The sequence below is a fragment of the Camellia sinensis genome, chromosome 9, assembly GCF_055761805.1.
Source record: "Camellia sinensis isolate YWXY chromosome 9, ASM5576180v1, whole genome shotgun sequence".
NCBI lineage: Eukaryota > Viridiplantae > Streptophyta > Magnoliopsida > Ericales > Theaceae > Camellia > Camellia sinensis.
In genome coordinates, this window is record NC_138969.1 from 191916873 (window position 1) to 191932807 (window position 15935).

The 15935-nt window shown below is 32.4% G+C and overlaps 1 protein-coding gene across 5 annotated transcripts in view; it reads left to right on the forward strand.

Moving 5' to 3' along the window:
• The first annotated feature begins 758 nt into the window (after positions 1-758).
• LOC145798919 (uncharacterized) overlaps positions 759-15935 on the forward strand; it is a 43800-nt gene continuing 28623 nt past the window's right edge. Inside the window, exons 1-5 of one of the 5 annotated variants that reach the window (XM_082888284.1) lie at positions 759-1243; positions 1507-1559; positions 3652-3845; positions 5302-5343; positions 9561-11039. In XM_082888284.1, the coding sequence (XP_082744410.1) occupies positions 3734-3845; positions 5302-5343; positions 9561-9862 (456 nt within the window). In that variant the 5' untranslated portion in view covers positions 759-1243; positions 1507-1559; positions 3652-3733 and the 3' untranslated portion in view covers positions 9863-11039. Of the gene's footprint in view, positions 1244-1506; positions 1560-3402; positions 3846-5301; positions 5344-5415; positions 5808-9560; positions 11040-12018; positions 12350-15935 lie in introns of those variants that run through there. The other 4 variants (XM_082888285.1, XR_014340794.1, XM_082888288.1 and 1 more) reach the window with 4 other exon arrangements.

Below are 15935 nucleotides of genomic sequence, written 5' to 3' on the forward strand. Positions count from 1 at the left end.
AATAAAAGTACAACTTTGATATTATCTATGTGGAGCTGCTGTGCTGCGTTTGTTGACAAAAATGAAATGATTGGGTATAATTTTAGATGGTTGTTGTTCGGCCAGTGGGGGCTATAACAGGTCCCGTTTTGATAATCTGAACCGTTCAATGTGTAGAACTCGTCGAGTACTATTTGTCCGTAAAAAATCACATTGATCGGATGTCGATAACTGCATGATTAAATCAATTATATACAACAAATGGATGGTGTTATAATTAACGATTGAAAAAAAATAAATCTGATCAGATAGCTATCGATATCCGATCAACGTAATTTTTTAGAGACATATAGTACTCGACGAGTTCTACACATTGAACGGTTCAGATTATCAAAATGAGACCTGTGATAACCCCCACGGGCCGAACAAAACCGTCCAGTGTAATGCCTTGAAAAGTAGTCGATAATTTCTTACTCCCATTTCACTTGTGCAGATTCTGGGTCACGTCTCTCTAATCTTCTCTTACATACTTATTTATATAAATTTTTAATATTTTTTTTTTTTATAAAAAGTCAAAAAATTAATCTAAACATTTAAATTTTTTTTCTCAATTTTTTAATTCACAAAAAATACACTTATTTAAGATACGCCAAACAACTCCTTTTTTAAATAAAAAAATATTTTCATCCGTTAAAGAGGGTTGAAGTGGAAATATTATTAGATAAATTAATTTAAAATTTTCGCACAGGACAAAAATCCCATCGGGATTCAAAATTCTGAGCCGTTTTGTTACGTGGATATATCATATATATGTACCAAAACCCTGACAGTCACACTCCCCTCTCTCACTCTCTCTTCCCTGCCTCCCTCCCCGCAGACCGTCGCCTTTCTCCCTGCTCGGCCGCTGCGTCTCTCTCTCTGTTCTCCGTTGATCGTCGTCGTTGCCGCCTCTGGTTGAATCCATCGTCGCCTTCACCAGATCTGAACCACATCACTCCGCCGCCCCGTCGCGCCGGGTCAAATCTGCGACGCACAGAGAGAGAGAGAGCGAGAACGGTGACGACATCTGATCGACCTTGAAGCTTTGAAGAGCGAGAACCACGTGAGAAACGACTCCATTCTTAGCTCACTCTATAACTATGTATATATATGTGTGATCTGTGTGCTTCTTTGTTTTTGTTTTCATTTGTTCAAGGAACGTGCTCCAGGTTTGAGCGTGCAAAGGCTCCTGTAGTTGTAGTTGTAGTTGTAGTTGTAGTTGAAGGTTTGACCTTTTGTTTAGATTTGCATTTCCATATATCAGTATTAAAAAGAAGTAATTGTTTTTGACTTTTCATGTTTCTCAAACTATTTGATCAGATCTGAACTCCTAGGCTTGGTTGTGGTCTTATTTATTTGTTGAGTGTCTTCCAAAAAAAAAGGAGAGTATATGTATATGTACATATATGTGTTTTCATATATATATATATATTATATGTGATATGTGTTTCTATTTGGTAAATTTCTTTTATTTCCGGCATTTTCCAGATCTAGATCGGATGTGGTTGAAGATGAAGATTCAATAGATTCGTTCAAAAAAGGTTCAGATCTGTTCAAAATGCTCAAATTTGTTCATCTTCATTTTTTTTTAACAAATATTACTTTTTTTTTGAACTGTCGACCGGATAATACTCTTTTGTATATATATATACTAGTTTTAAAAAGACTGTACAAGGCACAGAGTTATTATGAGTCCGGATCTTTGGCTGTCCTACCTAGCGGTTGTTTCCAGCAGCGCCCAAAAACGACGTCGTTTTGGGGCTAATTTTCCAAAAAAAAAAAAAAAAAAAAAAAAAACAAACAGAACGGGGATCTGCTACTGCTGGGTTCATCCATACATATATATATATATATATATCTTTATATCTATAGATGAAGAAAAAGAAGAAGAAGAAGAGAAGAAGAGGAAAAAGGAGCTGCTGGGTTCTGCAGGGTTCATCATCAACAAAAAAAAAAAAAAAAAATTTGTTCAAAATCTGGATTTGTTTGTGTGTATGTGATTACCTAGCTGGATTTGATTGTTGATGCAGATGATGAAGCAGGTGATGATGTTGAACATGATGATGATGTTCAAAAAAAATTTTGATCGCCGATGGCCTCTGCTTTCTTTACCTTTTTTTTTTTTTTTTTTTTCCTAGTTGATTTGGATCTGGATCTAAAGGGGGGAAAAAAATTGATTCCTGTGTTGAAGACCTCTGTGTTTTTTTTTTTGACCACCGATCTGTTTTTTTATGCATTCAAAAATTGATTTGGTCACCGATTTGTTTTTTTTTTTTATCTAAAAATGATGAAGACCTGTGTTTTTTATGATGAAGATGAACTGAATGTTAGTAGATGATGAAGACCTCGGGTGTGTTTGGATCATTCTTCAAGAACTGAATGCTTCCCCAAATTTTTCAAGAATGCTTCCCAGATTTGGATCATCCTTCATTTCTTTTCGAAAATTTACAAAGGAAATATACATATATATATATATATATGGATGAACCCAGAAGTAACAGACCTTCGTTCTGTTATTTTTTTTATTTTTTTTAAATTAGCCCCAAAACGACGTCGTTTTGGGGCGCTGCTGGAAAGGGCCGCTGGATAAGGCGGCCGAGGATCCGGACTCGAGTTATTATTACAGTACATTTAAGTTTTGTATTATGATAATTTTTTTAAAATTAGATTATTGTTCCATAAAATTGAATTGAATAAATCATTAAATATATAATAGAATTATGTGATATAATATATATATTTTTTGATTTATTATACACTTAATGTAGACTCTAATTTTATTAATGTATCATTTTGGATGAATTTATGAATCTTTAACATTTTTTCTGAATTTATAAAAGAAATTATGTTGTGTATATTTTTTAACCGGTAAATATAAAACAAATATTAAGATAATTTTTTCATATAAAAATACTACTAAGATAAGTTGCTGAAGTAATAAAGTAATAAAGAAGCAGTAGAAACATATATATACAAATGATTAATTTTATTAATATTTAAATCATATTTGTAGAGTAAATGACCAATTTTAATGATATAAAAAATATTTTTCAATTAACTATTTTGTTATAAATCATTAAAATCATATTTGTAGAGTAAATGACCAATTTTATTAATAAGTAAATTATTAAGTAAATTAATAATTTTTAATGATATAAAAAATATTTTTTAGTTAACTATTTTGTTATAAATTATTAAGGCAATTAATAATTTTTAATGATATGAGAAATGTTTTTTAATAAATAATTTTGATAATTTATTATTATATAAGAGAATTGTTTTTTTTTTTTGAGTATTGTGTTAAATTAAAATTTATATTTTGTAATTTTTAATATTATAAGATCGATTTATATTTTAAATAAATTTATTTGTAATTTGTCAAAAAATAAAACTTTTATGTGTCATAATTAATTAAACATATTTACGTAATTACAAAATAAATTTGTATCATAATTGATCAAAATTATTTGCGTAATTAAAAAAATATTATTTCATAATTGATCAAAAATATTTATGTAATTACAAAAAAATTTATTGTATAATTGATTAAGAGTATTTATTTAATTACAAAAAAATCTTCACTCTACTATTAATAAATTATTCAAAATGAGAGGGTAAGCGATTCTTATTCAGAAACCCTACTGGAAATGGGTTTGAGCAAACATCTCGACGGCGATGGGTTCATGATTTCGACGGCGATGGGTTTGTAATCTGTATGACGATCTCCAAGCTTACCAGAAACGGGTCCAACCAGATCGATGGCGTCAAATATGCATTTGGTGACCTCTGCTTTGAAACGCTTGATCTTCAACAGCCCATTTTGTCAGGTTATTCTCTTCATTGTCACATGCAATTTCAGTTAGCTGCAAGTCATATACATGCATTACAGATTGAATTGCAAGATAAGATTTTTTGTCACTTTTATGCTATTTTGTGGGTATATTTTTGTTAAATCTAAATTTACTTCTACTTGTGTCATATTGTAAATTGTTGAGGTGTATCAAACATGCATTTTTAAGATAGCTATTTGTACATTTTTTAAAATGTATTTCTCTTCTTATATATGCTCATCTTTTACCTTTTTTTATTTTTATTTTTTTTATGTGCCTTTGTGTTTTTATTTTTAAGATTATAAGATTGATTGATTTTCTTTTAAATTTTATCTGTGGGTCAAGCTCTGCTGGTGTTGAAGAAAAGTTTGCTTTTGTCAAATGTTTTGGGCAATTTTTAAAATTTCATGTTGTTATACTTACGTCCTATGTATGTTGTTTTTAACCATTGTTCAACTATTTAATTCTCTGAATAATTTTCCTTTTTGTTACAGTCCTCTTTTTGCAGTTTGATTTCCTTCATCTTTTTTGTCATTTCCTATTTGTAGGTTAGTTGGATTCAAGATTTAGGTTTGAAACCATGTCACTATGTAAGAACCCATTTTTTCCTGCTTTAGTTTGGGGTCTGACTTTTAATGTTTAGTTTATTCTTGTTTGTGCTTTCCTGCTGTGGTTAGATTAGGGGGAAAACAGACGCCTTTTTGGTTATCTATATCTTTTTTTTTTTTTTTTTGTGTGTGTGTGTGTGTGTGTGTGTGTTTATATATATACATATATATCTTGTTGGTTGTTTCTATTATTTTGCGTACATTGCTTTTTCATCAAATTTAAATTTGATGAAAGAAAAGATGGAGTGGAGATGCTCCTTCTTACTTTGCTTAGTTCTCATTTGCTTGATTTGCTCCCTATACTCGCACCTTATTCACGTATTTTAAGGTTTCACTTTTACTTTAATTTCTTAAAAAAAAAAAAAAATATTTTATGTTTTCTATTCCCATCATTTTTAAATGATGTCTTGTGGGTTTCATGCTTTGTGTTTATCAATTCAGCTATTGTTTTTTTGTCCTTTGCAATTCAGTATGCAATGGTGCAGTGTTTTTAAAATTTATTTTCCTTTTCATTCATGGCTTCGATTTTTCTTGGTTGTTTTTTATATAATCTATTATCTTTCTTACCTGCATCAGAGGTAAACCTACATGTACTGTTTTGTCCACTATTCATTCTTGCTTATATTTGACATCTTCGTTTGATTCATTGCTTTATTGGTTGATATATTTTCCATTTCAAATAAGATGGCCCCATGCCTTGTACCTTGATCACACAACTACAAGAGGTAGTGGTCATATAGTCTTAAATTTTCATACTTCCTTCGTTATTTTCCTAGTAAAAGATGATTGAATCTGCTTCTTTTGTAGTTATTGCATAAGCTCTTGGTTTTTTGGTTAATTTGTAGATGGAGCAAAGTTCAACTGTATAGTTCTTGCCAAAGTCCAAGGTATTGTTTCATCTTCTTCACTTATTCTATTTTCTATTTCTTCATTTCTGACAAAATATTAAGCTATTCCAGATGAGACCTTCATTATGCATGATGTGAAAGATAAACTGTGCTTTGTTCCACTCAATGTTGTGCGCAATTTGCAGATTACAACCATTTAGTATGAATATAGTTCTTGTCCAGTTGATTTGCCTTGGGGTTTTGTTATTGTGAGGTGAATTGTGAAATTTGTCTAGGATCTTTAGGATATTTTCAAATGTGTAGAATTACAAAACTGACTTCAATGTGTTTGTAACTCTTTCCTTTTTTGATATGTAATTAAATGTATAATATATTGGTACTGACTATATGTTTGGGATTTCTATTTGAGGGGCTCCTGAATCTATTTGAGTATATTTTCAGAAAAATATAGAGAAGACCATTATAGTCCTCAATCAATCCTAAATCCTAAGCCGTCATTGTTATGCTTGTTGCCGTGTATATGTTAAGTTCTAAGGTTATCTTTTATATTATTTAGCATTCCATAGTTCTTAATACAAGGTGTTGTGGTTAGTTTCGTAATTCACAAAATTCTGAGTTTTTGTTCTCTATGCTATCTTCTTCCATGAATTCCTATCGATTTTATTTAAAAAAATCCTTCTTTTTTTTTTTGGCTTTTTCTTTTTTCACCTAATTTATGTGTTTGATGACCTTTATCCTGTTCTCTATTTTTCTGTTTGACTATTTCTTATCTTCCACTTTCATGGATTCGTATTTCTTTGTTTTAAGCCTATGTTTGCAAGATGGATTTGAAAAGAGATTTGTGGAGGAAAATGGAAAGGAAATAAAATTCACATTTCATTTACTTTTGCGTCTTCGATATTTGTTTCTTCACAGATAAAGAGACTGCCCTCTGTGCCTTGGGACTTGCTACCAGATTATAAAAAAAATAAAAAATCTTGCACAGATCTATATCACTTTATTGTTTGGTGTGTAGAATATTTTTCTCTATATAGTTTTGTGTCTGCTTAATGTATTGAATTTTATAATTTTTATGTCTTGGCTGATTATAACATGCTTTAATTTCTATGACTGGATTAGTTGTTTGGTCTCTCTTGTAGTCACGCTTTGCAAGCTGGATAGATATTTAGAAAGGAATGTTTGCCATTATCATTCATTATTTGCTTTTTAAATATGCATGTTAAAATTTTTCTAGAGTATTGAGTACATGTTCAGAGCAAAGTACCCTGTTTGTAGGCCCAATGCTATATATATAATAGGGGAATGGGGATATTGCTGTGCCTCAAGGCACAGCAGTTACTGCTTCCCCCTTGTGGGAGATTGTCTCTAGTGTTTTTCGACAATCTGAATCGTTCATATTGTAAGGTTCGTTGAGTAGATCATCCATGCAAAAAATCAAATTGATTGGTTATCTGTAGCCCTATAACCAAAGCACACTTGTTTTTATAAAAATTAACAATTAACATAACTTTCATAAATTTTTAAAAACAATTAGGACCTGATCATGGGGTTATTAGGCTAGGTTTGGCATAACCTATATAATCCATCTTTTTATCTTTTTTCCATCACATTACCTCTCTACTTTTCTGCACATCTTTTCGTAAAAAGACAGAAAGTGTACTTTTTTAGGACACCCCAAACCAACCCTTAATATCTAATTAACTTGATTTTTTACATGAATAATATTGTTGACAAGCCCTACAATATGAACGGTTTAGATTATCGAAAAATATTCGGGATAATCTCCCACAAGGGGGCAGCAGTAGCTGTTGTGACTTGAGGCACAACGGTACCTCCATTTCCATATATAGGTACTTGACCTATCCTTTTAGTAGTGATTAGCATTACCCTATGACTTATTTTTCTGGAGCTCTATTTTGCAATTGGGAAACATTTAAGAGGACATTGAACGGTGATGTGGCTTCAAAGTGATTAGTATTAACCATTTTAATGTGCTTTAATGTATTTGTTAACCATTGTATGTACCTGATAATTCTCTTCTCAACACTGTCATTGCATAATTGGTTAGAGTAATCACCAAGTCTTGCTCATATAAGAATGTCATCTTGCTATTTCACTGATATTTATCATTGTCAATTTAACTTAAAAGATTATGCCTTATGCCCTCATATTTAAAAATTTGGTTGGACTGTTATTGAATTTTTATTTTGAAAAAAGTGTGTGAATTCAATGTGAGGTCACAAAATTGATGACAAAGATTAGTCAAAATTTTCATTTGGAACTAAAATTCTCATTTACAAAAGTTTATTCCTTGGTTATGTTTTATTCTTTCTTGAAGAAATAATCAGTAAGTCCTATTTTGCTTTTAAATATACCATTAAGTCCTATAAAGTTTCAATAATGCCATTGAAAAATATATGAATTCACCACTGTATTATTTTCTTTGACTATTGTTGGAATTTTAATAAATTTTTACCCTTTTGGATTGTTTACAATAAAATAAAATAAAAAATCATAGTTTCGAATAACAAAAATGATCTTTTGATCCAATTGTTAGTTATATTTTGTTTAATATAATTTTCATAATTAAAATTGTTTATGAAATTATTATTCATATTAAATGAGAAGGGTAAAATTATAATCAAATTTATAAACTTGAATTTTGTGAGAGTTGTCCATAACAAAACTTGATAGGAATAGTAATATTAAAAGCAAAATAGGACTTAATAGTAATTTTTCCCTGTTTGGTTCTATAGTTTTAATGTAACTCAATGAGTTAAACTTTCATTATTAGATTGTTTCTATATATATGGCTTTTGAATTTTGTTTTGGTCGTCCAAATACATTGTATGTTTACAAATTTATGTCATTTGATGCTCTAGTATTCGTTGTTTTTTCTTGTACCAAAACAATTGACTACCACTAAATTCAAATGTGGGCATGTTTTTTTTAAATTTATATATATCTATGCATAATTGTAAGCATGCGTATATGTGCTATGTATGCATCTATACCTATGGTCAAGTATAAAGTTGTTTATCTGTCTTGTATTGGAGAAAAAAGTTGGTGAATGCTAATCACAAACATATATTTGGCATACGATTCAATTACGAACTTACCTTATGAAACTGTTTTGATTTGTCAATTAGATATCATAGTTCGTGTAACCAATCAAGATTTATTTGATTTGTCAATGGAAATATAAAGCATACAAATATTAAACAATTGTTGCTTAGAATCTATTTTTATGTCAAGCAATGCTTTTTATTTTTTAAAAGTTCAACATCGAATCATTCATCTTAATAGTTTTCGTCAATGCCTCAAAACTTGGAGATTACCTTGGTGAGATAATTAGATCGATTCATTTTAGAAAGTATAAAGATTGTTATGTATCAATTTTTTTTAAAAGGTTTTTATTAATGTTTGTGTTTTTGGTTCTAAGTTAGTTTTTTTTAATCAATTCGGTCCATCATTTTATTTTACCTTCATATTAGTTATTAACGTAGAAGGTATGTCATGTTAATGATTTCATCCACAACTACTCTTTTCAATTTCTGTTAATGATTTTATCCATAACACTTGCGTGGCTAGAAATTTGAAGCTTATACATTAGAATTAATGCTTCTACTTCAAGTGCGCTGTTGGAATTTCTGGTAATTATAGGTGGCATACTTTTTCTAATTTCATCTTTGGGGTTTGCATGGTTCTTGCAAGAGTTGTTCATGCTTGTTATGGAGGAATACGACAATGATCTTCGTTTTGTTTTTGCATCTATGTAGCCTACATATAAAAAAAAAAACACAAATTATCAATACTTTGCTAATTTTCCTTCAGCATAGTGTAAGTATTGCATTTTGTTATACTCATGTTTTTGTACATTGATAACTAATAGGTTCAACGTCTACGGCAGCTTATGAGCCTCCAAAACAACAATATATAGGTTAATTTGTTGTGCCCTTTCTAAGTAGTGAAATTATGAGATGTTTTCATCTATAGTGCTTACAACTGTTGTTGAATGTAGAAAACATCAAGCTATAAGTAGTGAGCAACAAGGTAAAATCAGTAATATCAAAGATTAAGTATCCTTTTATATGGATGTAAATTTCAAATCAAGCAATTTATGATTGCTTAAACCATGGGCATGGGCTATCGTGCGAAGCACAACACCTCGCAACTAGTATATATATATATATGTTATTTTCTGAACAAAACCCTAACACAGTCGACATCTCTCTATTTCTCTTTCTCCTCAACAGATGACACCACTACTGTTACTGCCACCACCACCATTGTCGCAGCCGACTATCGCCGTTGTCATCGTCGACACCACCACCATCTACTCTCCCTCTCTCTCTCTAAGATACACATTATATATATCGGGGTGGCTCTTTTCAACGTCAGAGTCCTCAGTCGCCTCACCACCACCCCCTCCTGTCGCGGTCGAAGCAACGTCATCGTTCCGCCGCAGCCGCTTATCAGTCCAAAGCCAAACCGTAGACTCCCGACGCTTCCGATCTCAGATCTCTGCCCCGAACTTCCTCCTCCGCATTTGTCGTAAGCCTCTATAGTTTTCCCCGTCGCGGTTGACGAGCGCCGTCGCCGCCTCCTGTTCTGCTTGATGGTGGCTTCAGCCATGGACGACATCACAGCGACAACTCTTTGGTCAGTACTCCACTGCATCCAAACCAAACCCTTTCTCTCCTCTCTCCTCTTCATCTTGTGTCACCCCCGATTTGCCGTCGCTGCTGATCTGAACAAATCTGACGTCGCCGCTCTCTGTGGATCTTCCTCCTCCGATAGAAGCTATATACATATTGTACGGGGAGCAAATATTCCGGCGAGCCCGTACTCCTTTCTTCCGAGCTCTCTGTCTGTCCGATCGACCTGCGAACACAATGACGGTGAGCTACTTGGCGGTGTGTGGCCGGAAAACCCCTCCGACGGTCAAGTTAGCACGCACTCAGGGATAGAGAGAGAGGAGAGAGTTGAATGTCTAAGTGCACTCAGGGATAGAGAGAGAGGAGAGAGTTGAATGTCTAAGTGTATCTCACCAAATGATCATCTGCCTCAGCATGGGGGGCGTAGACACGCTTATATACCTTCTGCGCCCCAAATCTACTCCCAGTAGTCTCTTGACACGTGGTGCTGCTATCCCATCTGTCAGCACAAATCCAACAATCACCACCTAACCAAACTGTCAGGATATATTGGCGGAGCCCGGCAGACCGGCGGAATCACCACGGCCTTGCTGCGCCGCATGCTCGAATGCTCACTAGCCGAGCTCCATAACGACCGAGCTCAGTTGCATTCCGGCAGAGCCGAGCTCGAAATAGGTCACGCGGGTAAAACAAAGGCCTTCCTGCCGAGCTAAAGGCGCGAGCCTTCCTGCCGAACAACGCAAGTAGCACGGTTCCCACCTGTGCAAGTTCAAGTAGCTCGGTCTTGGGCTTTAGCCGAGCAGCTTCATCTCCGTGCAAGCCCAAAGCTATCCCGGCCCAAACGCGCTCGGCCTTCAACTTGCCCGGCCCTTACCATGGCCCATTTCCAACTCATAAAATCTCCCTCTCACATATATATGTTTGAATCTATGCATATACAGCTCTGTTTTTTCTTTGCGAAGTTTTTTTACTTTGAATTTGATTATGCTTAAATGATTTCTAGTTCATTTTTTAGGATATTTGAGTACTAGAAGCTCATATCTGTGTTTTAATCAAAATTTTTGATTTAATTCTAGTCCAGAGGCTATATTTTATATATATATATATATATATTTTTTTTTCTTTTTCCTCATTGATTATATGAAAGTATAATTGAAAAAATTAAACAAATCACTTTTAAAAATTTTGACAAATTGCTATCTGTTCATCAACAACAAATTCTATAATATGTTCATCAACATCACCAAATCATATCTGTTCATCTTTTTTATCATCATCAACGACAACATTAAATAAATAAATAAATAAAACATATTTGTTGAGCTCATAACCAAATATTATTTGTTCGTCATCATCAACATAATCTCAGACCATATCTTTGAAAAGATTGATGTTTTTTCTTACATCGTAACTTGTCTTTTTAATGAATTTATTATTTTTTTGTTATTTTTTCCTTTTATTGTATGATTGGTTTGGCCTTTGAATCTTGTTTAGTTGTTGGTTAAAAAAGCCTCAGTCTCTTACTCTCTCGTTTCTTACTCTCTCAGTTGCATCTTCTGTGTAAGATTATTGTCTAGTCAAACTTGTGTCAATATTTGGTAGGGTGAAGTTTGGAGTGAAGATGAAAGAGGCATTTCAAACCCTCAGTCTCTTCCTCTCTCTTCTCCGCTGAAAATTTCAGTCAACATTTCAAATCCATTTCATCATCTTTGTTACTCTCTTACTACCTCTTCGTCTAGTTCCTGCAGCCAATGTAGCATAAGAAAATTTTCAACTGCATCTTCTGTGTTAGACTTTTGTCTAGCCGAAATTGTGCTAACATTTGGATGAGTGAAGTTTGGAGTGAAGATGAAATCGGATAGTTTTCACTTTGTATGTGTACATATATGCTACCCCCATGTTGTTTTTCTCAAACTTGCAATTGTTGCTTCTCGCTCAATGGCGGATTTAGGGTCTCAAAGAAGGGGTTGTTCTTATATTTTTGTTTTTGTTTTTGTTTTTCTGATATTTTTGTAAATTCTATTGAACTAATAGTAATATTTATGTTTTCTTTTAGTATGGTCAAATTTTATACATGAGAAATGAGAAGCGTGGATACACCGTGTTCAACAACATCCATACTCTCTGTCCTACTCAACTTTCTGTCAACGAATTCACGAGGACATTCTTTGCTTGACAATTTGATTATCACCAAAGGCTAAGGAGTTATGATGATCCTTCAATCCTGAAACCCTATTTTCTGAATATACGGAGCAATGTAACGTTGTTTGTGACCGAGAGAATACCCGATCTGTTTTCTGTATTGGCATCCAAGCTTGGAATACGCATATGGAAGTATAGTTATGATATGTCGAAGATTATTTCGATGAGATTTAATTTTTGTGTTATTTTCAGGTTTATGTTTTGCATATTTTTTGTGTTCTATGTTTTCAAATATTATTATTATCAATTTAATGATTTTTTTTAAAAAAAAAAAAAATTTGTTTATCAATACTTGTATAGGCAAATTCACAACTTTGTTAAAAAATGAATACCATGAAAATCTTCTAAGGTTGTGTTTGATTGGGAATTTGAGAAGGAATTTGAAAAAGAAAATGAAAAAGGTGTGTAAAATGGTGAATGGTGAAGGGAGTTAGAATCGCTGACGGGAAGCAAGTTATGTTTCATGACCTTCTTTTATTCATTTACTATTACTTGTTTAGTTTCCTATTGTTTATGGTTATATATTTTCATATTTTTGCTCAGGAGCTGATTTGAACCGGGCCATAAAGAACAATATTAGAATTTTGAAAAGAATGGTTACGTTGTGCCAATTCACAAACCTCTCAACTATCAGGCCCATACCCGTGCGCTTAGCCTATTTTACCGTCTATGTATTGATGCCCAATTGAAGTCGGGTCAAGAGTTGAGATATAATTTTTGTTAGTTTTTTAAAATTTTATTTGTTATTCATATTATTTTTTTGTGACTTTTTTGTTTAATTTGATTTGATTTTTTTGTTAACATGTAGGGACATAGCTTACTTCGTGTAAAAAAATGCATCGTTTTTTAGTTGCAGCCATAGGCTTTAGTTTTTTTTCAAAACCTAGGACTTCGTCGAGGTGAATGTTGTTTTGTTTGATAGTATTATTAACTTTGAACATAGTATTTGCAGTATACTGGCTTGGAGAACTTACAGTTTGAATGTCCTGAAGCTGACCAAAGTATTTAATTATAAAAATGATGCCACTCGTTATTTTCAATATAATGGCCTTGTTTACTTCTACCGCAACTTCTACATTCACTATGTCGATAATCAGGTTTTTTTTTTTTTTTTTTATTGTGATTTGTGTTTTTAAATTTAACTATTTTGATTATTTTAATTTTTGGTTTATAGCAGAAACGTTGTCGGCGCAGGCACACTGACAAGAAACTGTGTTGCGTTTCTAGATTTTTATCCTTATTTTTTCTTTGTTGCTACTTAAATTAGAAAATTTAAGAATTTGTTTGTGAGTTTTAATTTTTATATATTTATTTTATGTTTTGTTACATGGCTAACTTACATGAATTTTTGTAGGAAAGGGCTTGTTGAATTCTTTCGAGATTCCAAGAATTCAAGTAGACGATAGACTTTTGAACAGTATACCACATTTGATATTTTTGTTTCTATGGCTTTTGAACAATATTTTGATGGTTTTGTTTGTAATCTAACGTTATATACTGTCGTAAGCAACCACGCTCTATGGTTTAGGCCATGAATTGGTTGTTGTTGTTTTTTTTTTTTTTTAATGCCCACAACCATGGAGCCCTATCAACAGCTTACGGCAGTATAAACAAAACACACACAAAAAAAAAAAAAAAAAAAAAAACCAATTCATGGCCTAAACCATAGAGCGCGGTTGCTTACGACAGTATATAACGTTGGATTACAAACAAAACCATCAAAATATTGTTCAAAAGCCATAGAAACAAAAATATCAAATGTGGTATATTATTCAAAAGTCTATCGTCTACTTGAATTCTTGAGATCTCAGAGGAATTCAACAAGCCATTTCCTACAAAAATTCATGTAAGTTAGCCATGTAACAAAACATAAAATAAATATATAAAAATTAAAACTCACAAACAAATTCTTATATTTTCTGATTTAGGAAGTAATATAGAAAAAATAAGGATAAAAATCTGGAAACGCAACACAGTTTCTTGTCAGCGTGCTTGAGCCGACAACGTTTCTGCTATAAACTAAAAATTAAAATAATCAAAATAGTTAAATTTAAAAACACATATCATAGTAAAAAAAAAAAAAAAAAACCTGATTATCGACATAGTGAATGTAGGAGTTGCGGTAGAAGCAAGCAAGGCCATTATATTGAAGATAGCGAGTGGCATCATTTTTATAATTAAATACTTTGGTCAGCTTCGGGACATTTAAACTGTAAGTTCTCCAAGCCAGTATACTGCAAACACTATGTTCAAAGTTAATAATACTATCAAACAAAACAACATTCACCTCGACGAAGTCCTAGGTTTTGAAAAAGAACTAAAGCCTATGGCTGCAACTGAAAAACGATGCATTTTTTTACACGAAGTAAGCTATGTCCCTACATGTTAACAAAAAAATAAAATAAAATCAAACAAAAAAGTCACAAAAAAATAATATGAATAACAAATAAAATTTTAAAAAACTAACAAAAATTATATCTCAACTGTTGACCCGACTTCAATTGGGCATCAATACATAGACGGTAAAATAGGCTAAGCGCACGGGTATGGGCCTGATAGTTGAGAGGTTTGTGAATTGGCACAACGTAACCATTCTTTTCAAAATTCTGATATTGTTCTTTATGGCCCGGTTCAAATCAGCTCCTGAGCAAAAATATAAAAATATATAACCATAAACAATAGGAAATTAAACAAGTTATAGTAAATGAATAAAAAAAATTAAATTAATATACATATCATATTTGTTTTGGGTCATGAAACATGACTTGCTCCCTGTCAGCGATTCTAACTCCCTTCATCTTTCACCATTTTACACATTTTTCATTTCCTTTTTCAAATCCTTTCTCAAATTCCCAATCAAACACAACCTTAGGAGATTTTCATGGTATTCGTTTTTTAACCAAGTTGTCAAGGTGTCACCAATTTGCCTATACAAGTATTGATAAACAATTTTTTTTTTTTAAAAAAAGAAATCATTAAATTGATAATAATAATATTTGAAAACATAGAACACAAAAATATGCAAAACATAAACCTGAAAATAACACGAAAATTAAATCTCATCGAAATAATCTTCGACATATCATAACTATACTTCCATATGCGTATTCCAGGCTTGGATGCCAATACAGAAAACAGATCGGGTATTCTCTCAGTCACAAACAACGTTACATTGCTCCGTATATTCAGGAAATAGGGTTTCAGGATTGAAGGATCATCATAGCTCCTTAGCCTTTGGTGATAATCAAATTGTCGAGCAAAGAATGTCCTCGTGAGTAGGACGGAGAGTATGGATGTTTTTGTATCCATGCTTCTCATTTCTCATGTATAAAATTCGACCATACTAAAAGAAAACATAAATATTACTATTAGTTCAATAGAATTTACAAAAATATCAGAAAAATAAAAACAAAAATATAAGAACAACCCCTTCTTTGAGACCCTAAATCTGCCATTGAGAGAGAGAAAACAATTGCAAGTTTGAGAAAAACATGGAGGGTAGCATATATGTACACATACAAAGTGAAAACTATCCGATTTCATCTTCACTCCAAACTTCACTCATCCAAATGTTGGCACAATTTTGGCTAGACAAAAGTCTAACACAGAAGATGCAGTTGAAAATTTTCTTATGCTACATTTGCTGCAGGAACTAGACGAAGAGGTAGTAAGAGAGAGTAACAAAGATGATGAAATGGATTTGAAATGTTGACTGAAATTTTTAGCGGAGAAGGGAGAGGAAGAGACTGAGGGTTTGAAATGCCTCTTTCA